At 43.8% G+C, this 6,953-nt stretch overlaps 1 protein-coding gene across 1 annotated transcript; it reads left to right on the top strand.

Annotated features, from left to right (window-relative positions):
* On the top strand, positions 4,759-6,862 carry LOC8075859. Its single transcript, XM_002447864.2, has one exon. It carries the CDS (start codon positions 5,321-5,323, stop codon positions 6,716-6,718), a length of 1,398 nt encoding a protein of 465 aa, XP_002447909.1. The 5' UTR covers positions 4,759-5,320; the 3' UTR covers positions 6,719-6,862.

Raw genomic sequence — 6,953 nt, 5'->3', positions numbered from 1 at the left:
CAGCGCCCAACAAAACTAGTGACATGTGATGAACTGGAGACGTTATCTTAATCCTTGCTTTGGCTTCACCGTGAAGATATGTCATACAAGCCGATTTCAATACATACGTTGCTGTAGCAGCATGTCTTCATCACCAGTTCACCCAAATAATCGACCGGAGAACATTGATGATATAGATAACATCCGGATTAATCAACCACATAATAATTTAATGTGTCAAATTTGGCTATTCGGTGTTCACCTAAAATATGATCCAAGCTAAATTTAAGTGCTAACAGAAGAATTGTCCATCGACAAGGTCATCCATATGGATAGATGGAAGTAGGGTCTTGGTCGAACTTATTAAATTCTTTAACGCAAAATTGTCCCCCTTTTTAAACAATCAATTTATGGACAGATAGTGTGGTTAGCTCCAGAAATAAAAAGGCACGGTCAAGGGAAAAGAAACTCTGCATAAACGATAGACATAATTTTGATATACAAAGTATTTTCATTTGACAACTTTCAAAAAAAATATATAATTTTCTTGAACCGACAAGTTCCGGCGCAAGATTAATATGTTGTTGAAGCTTTATACTATGTTATCGAACATCTTAAAAACTTCAAATAAAAAGATATAAAAAGTATCTTCATTTGACACCATAGGAAAAAGATATTATTTTTCTAATATGGCAAATGCTAGTACGCGATTATTATGATACTAAAGTTTTATATTATTTTTTGAGCATTTTAATGTGCTCAAATGAAAAAAAATCAAAACCAAAAAATTATAGATCGCATTGCTATCTATAATTTTTATATAAAAATTATCTTCATCTGACACTGTATTAAAGAGTTATGATTTTTTTAAAATTAAGTCTTGTCATGCTACTCCAGATGATGCGACAAAACAACACTGCCACATCAATATGGGTGGCGCGAGAAAGTTTTTCATGTAGGAATTGTCATCCAACATGACATATTTTGCCAAGACTCAACTTACCAAAAGAGGTAGATTTGCAATTTTTTTAGATGTGATTATTAGAAAAAATATTGAATAAAAATGACTAAAAATGAAAAAAAAATCCATATTTCTGAGGGACTAGCTAAGGTAGAGCATCTCCAAGAGCCTTTCTAAATCTCACTCTCTAAATCATCATTCGAAGAGCCATTTGCATAAAAATGATTTTCTATATTTTTTTTACTTTCCAACAGTTTTGCTAAATCTCATGCGCACTCTAGAGAGTCATTCTCGTCTTCTATATTTGGCTAGCGAAAAATCTAGAATAGACAATGACTATATTTGGATGACCATTTAAAGAAGCTATTGGAGGGTAGTTTTTCACTAAAATTGCTATTCCTAACCTTTAGTAAGAATATACAAAGTCTCTTGGAGATGCTCAAGGTGTGCTTAATGTTTACGGAGTATCCTGCAGGCTCAAGCATGCAGACAAGTGTCATATAGAAATTCAAATGGAAAATATTTTTTGCCATATATATATTTGGATGTGATAATCAGTAGTATTTACCTGCCGTCGTTCCTCCTCTACTCGTCCTTATCATCCCATGGTCCTTCATCTAGACATTCTTCTTATCATCCCACAAAGACTTTTCATTGATTGGACCAGGACTTTTCCCCTAGCAACATCGCATTCATCCTCCGACAAAGACCACAATATATATCCCAGCCGAGTTCCAAAACAGAATAAATAAACAAAAAACTCGAACCAAGGAAATTAAGGTGTCTGCCCATTGCCGGGGAGACAGAGCGCTCCGCGGTGGCCGCTGCTTATCCTTGCATCCCCAGCGCCGTGCGCCGTGGGAATCTCCTCTCGGCATCACGGCGATCGGAACCGCCGACGAGAGTCCAGGGATGGATCAGGTAGTCCAGTCCAAGACGATGGCCATCTGCGAGGGGGCGAGATGAGGACGGGTGGGCCCGGGCCATAGCTCTCGCTGGGGCCCTACCAAATGAACATTAGTGCGTGGGCCCACCAGACGGACGAGCGAGCTGTCCGAGCCGCACGTCTTCCGTCTCTCCTGGGCCGCTAGTCTTCCTGGAGATTTTTTTTTTTGTTTTTGTTTTGTTTCCTCCGGATCGAATTGTCGAGCAGAACGGGCTGTTGGGCAAGTTAAGGTTTCTTTTTTTTTTCCATGAAAGAAGAATTACATTAGTTAGACTAGAAAAATACTCGTACGTTGTATCGAAAGAAAACATATAGTGTTAAAGCCTTGACTTATATGTGTTGTTTTTGTTTTTGAAGCTATGATTTTTTATTTACATCATTATATTTTATTGCAATCAACATTATGCTAAAAAACATACGTAAATAATTTTGAGTAAATATATTTTATTCTACTTAAGTAATCAAATACATCTATGACATAAGGGCGCATGTTTTCACTTCCACCTTTTACTATAACATCAAAGAATCAACAAATGCAAATCATAATACTACATATCGGCGGCGAATTTATTTAGGGTATAAATATTTCATGCTGCAACTTTTTAAAGAAGTCGATCTAGAGCAATAACACAAAATTAATTAATGGAGAATATCACCATTGAAGCATTTTTTTATTTCAACTCCACAAGCAGCTCCAAGGACGAAGATGAAGCTGTTTTGTTGAAATGTTTGGTAAAATGCTCTATAAAATGCACATGATACCCTTTATATTGTTTTATTTTTCTTTTATTTTTCTTCCTTGTTCTTATTATCTGTTAGCTTGAAGTCACGAGGCCTCGTCCACTCGCACTAGTCCTCCAGCTTCGTCCGCCTGAAGCCTTGTCAAGGCAAACGACTTGGCAACCTCATCGGTGTTGCTGTCTCCTCACCCCACCCCATGTTGTTGTCGTCGCTCATCCTCACCTCGGTCTCGCTTACGAGTCGTGACGCCATGATGTTGTACCACCGTTGCTTGACCTTGCCATCATCTCCGCGCCTTATGCCATTGTCATTCTCGTTCCATAACATATCTTTTTGCGCCACCTAGCCTGCACCGATATGGTGCTGTGTGTATATGGTATAATTTGTGCCCACAATTTTGCATTCAATTTGTTGAGTCGTTGTACAATATTTGTTTTGTCCTATTATATATGAAAGTCCACATTAGAGATGAGGTCCTTGTTATATCATCATGACTGCGGAATGGAGCTGATAATTAAAGTGGGAGGCCAAACAGAAATTTTTTGTTTAGCACTTTAGCATTAAAAAAACTTTATCACCAATGGACGGTAACTCAACATAGAAAAAATAGAAATATAAAACATATCAAAACAGAAAAAAAACTCTAAACGGAAAATATTTAATGGACGATGGACTCCAACCTGAACCGAAAAGACATCAGAAATAAAAACGACATCGCAATAAGAAAAGGACTCTAAACGGAACTGAAAAAAGAAAGACGTGACTTGGAAAACAGTAATTAAAAATACATCAAAATAGGAAAAGAATATATCTGAAACAAAAAAAAAGACAAAATATACGGAAGCAGGAAAAAAACTCATTTCCTCTTATTCGTGACGGACAGTCTCCAGTTAGTCAAAAAAACATAAAAGTCTGAGCGTTTTTGAAAGAAACAGGAACGAAACTAAAAATATAGATTCTTTTGTATTTGGATTAGGACTCCTATTCACTACTTAGATAAAGGACTCTATTTGGATTATAATTCTTATTCAGATTACCTAAAAAGCCTTGTATATTTACATATATATGAGCTATTAGGATTAGGACTCCTATTCACTACTTAGATAAAGGACTCTATTTGAATTAGGATTCCTATTCAGATTACCTTAAAAAGCCTTGTATGTTTATATACGTATGAGCACATTAGTAGTTAGAGGGAGATGGGCTAAAAAATAGATGGACCAAAAAAGGTTGAAATCTTTTTTATTATTATTAGATATAGATAACAGCTAGATATGTAAACACGTTACAATTACTTTTTGGATTACACAAATATCTAGAAAAAATTTATCTAAACTAACTCAAGCTGTGAATAGCTCTAGATCTTAAGGGGCTATTTAGTTTTCAAAAAATTTGCAATTTTTTTCAAAATTCTCCCGCCACATCGAATCTTGTGGCATATGCATTTAGCATTAAATGTAGATAAAAATAATTAATTGTACAGTTTATCTGTAATTTATGAGACAAATATTTTAAACCTAGTTAGTCTATAATTATAGATAATAATTATTTAAAATAAATAAAAATACTATAATAATCATTTTGCAAAATTTTCTGCAACTAAACGGAGGCCTAAAACCATGTATGGTTTCTGGACTAGCAGAGTACCTACGAAGCCGGCGAGTCTCTGCTTTGTTTTGTTTTGTTTTGTTTTGTTTTGAACATGGGCTGCTGAGATGTTGGCCTGCTAAAATCAAGGACGCACATAGTGGTAGCCAGTTCTATGTTTATTTTTGAGGAGTTTCTTTACTATTTTCTTTTTTCTTTCCAAACATCTTTTTCGTTGTTCCTAGTCTAGGTTTAATAGTTTAATGGAACTTGCTAAAATTAAGGTGTCTGACATTTAGTTTTCTTTTTGGGTGACAATTATTGCATATATTTTATAATTAAAATTACGGATTTCGTTCATTGCAATTTTTATAGACGCCATCTATAAACTTTGGTACCGAGAATAAAAAAACCCATTAGACAAAATCATAGGTACGAAATCTATAGGTAGACAAGGACAAAAATTTAATATGTTATGATACAAAGACAAATAACCAATAAAAAAATAACAATTTATTTGTAATAGTTGGTGATACAGGAGTGTTGTGTAGAATCATGTTAAAATCCAGACACCTGAAATAGAGAAGTGCAATTTGATAAAATAACAATGAAGTGCAATTTGAGAAATGAACTGCCAATGTTACGTACTCTCGCTTCTTCAAGATCAGTCACCCCCAACAATAATGGCAAATTTCCGTTTTCTATGCCGCAGAGCAGTGCCCGAGGACGCGTACGCCCATGACGTATCCGCTACATAATCGCTGCGTTGGAGGGCCTACAAGTCGGCCGCACAGCTCGCTCCCCGAGCGTCCAGCGATAGCTACATACCATGCACAAGAGCGTAGCACAGCTTTGACTTGCGAAGCAAAATTGTCCGCTTTTCTCCTCGCAAAGCAAAGCAAAGCAACCACCACGATGTGTAATCTGCAATCCACGAACACATGCAAACACATATCCAAAGTCAAACACACGCGTAGCACAGCTCACGTACTTCACATCTGGAAAAACCATCCCGGGCGCATGTCGAATTGATCGGCGTACAGTGAAGAAGTGATCGATCGTCGCTGCTAGCTAGCTGTCGCCGATCGCCGGCGCGCGCGGCCGCCATGTACGCGGCCAAGCACCGGGGCCACTCATCGCAGCAGCACAGTATCGACGAGGGGATGGGTGGTACTGCTACCGCCAATGGCCACGGGCACCGGCCATCGCCGCGGCCGGCGCCTCGGCGCGCCAAGCTCAAGATCCTGCTGGTCGTCATCGCCACCAACCTCGTCTCCGTCTACCTCTTCTCCGGCGCGTCGCTGTCCGTGCACATCCCGGCGTCCGCGCCGCGGATGATCCACCTGTGGGACTCGTCCGCGCTGCTGCGGGACCTCAACGCCACGCGCGACGCGCTGGCGGGGGCGCGCGCGGAGCTCGCGGCGCTGCGGGCGCAGTGCAACGCGTCGTCGTACCTCCTCGAGTCCGTGCTTGCCGGCCTGGGCGCCGTGCACGGGGACACGCCGGAGGCCAGGGACTTCGGCGGCTGGCCCGAGGAGCCCCAGGGCGAGCTCAAGCTCGCCATCGAGCCCCACCGGCTGCCGCTCGGCTTCCACCCCAACCTCGGCACCGACGAGCTCTTCCCGGGGCTGGGGTTCGCCTGCCGCAACTTCCAGGAGGAGCTTGCGCGGTACATGACGTACGACGTCAGCGGCGAGTGCCCCGACGACGACGCGCTCGCGCTGCAGCTCGCGCTCAAGGGGTGCGAGCCGCTGCCCCGCCGCCGCTGCAGGCCGAGGGAGCCGGCGAGGTACGTGGAGCCCGCGCCGCTGCCGCGGAGCCTGTGGTCCGTGCCGCCGGACACGACGGTGCGGTGGTCGCCGTACACGTGCAAGAACTACACCTGCCTCGTGCAGCGCGCGCGCACCAGGGGCGGCGGGCCCTACTTCTGCAAGGACTGCTTCGACCTGGAAGGGAAGGAGCGGCGGCGGTGGCAGACCGACAACGGCGGGCCGGGGTTCAGCGTCGACAGCGTGCTGCGGTCCAGGCCGCCCGGCACGGTGCGGATCGGGCTGGACATCGGCGGCGGCACGGGCACGTTCGCGGCGCGCATGCGGGAGCGGAACGTGACGGTGGTGACCACGACGCTGGACATGGACGCGCCCTTCAGCCGCTTCGTGGCCTCCCGGGGCCTGGTGCCGCTGCAGCTGACGCTCATGCAGCGGCTCCCGTTCGCGGACGGCGTGCTGGACATGGTGCACTCCATGAACGCGCTCAGCAACTGGGTGCCCGACGCCGTGCTCGAGTCCACGCTCTTCGACATCTACCGGGTGCTCAGGCCCGGCGGCGTCTTCTGGCTCGACCACTTCTTCTGCCTGGGGCCGCAGCTCAACGCAACCTACGTGCCCATCTTCGACCGCGTCGGCTTCCGCCGGCTCCGGTGGAAGGCCGGCCGGAAGCTCGACCTCGGCGCCGAGAGGAACGAGTGGTACGTGTCGGCGCTGCTCGAGAAACCCATGACCTGAGTGAGCATCTCCCTGTCGGGGTCGGGGCGCCGTTTCATTCGGTAATGCGTTTGTTGTTGGGTTTACCGGCGAAATTGCGGTAAAATTTAGAAGATTTTTAAAACATTTCATGAAATAATTAATTCACTGCTAATTGTTCTAGGACATTATTGTCTGCTGCTATTAACAGTCCACAGCTCGATCAGTTACTCACATGTGGCATTCCCTGCTAATCCTTTCAGCGTGATCGTTTTCT

Source organism: Sorghum bicolor, chromosome 6 (genome assembly GCF_000003195.3).
Source record: "Sorghum bicolor cultivar BTx623 chromosome 6, Sorghum_bicolor_NCBIv3, whole genome shotgun sequence".
Lineage (NCBI taxonomy): Eukaryota > Viridiplantae > Streptophyta > Magnoliopsida > Poales > Poaceae > Sorghum > Sorghum bicolor.
Note: the sequence above shows the minus strand (reverse complement) of the source record. Positions and strands in the feature narration are given on the sequence as shown.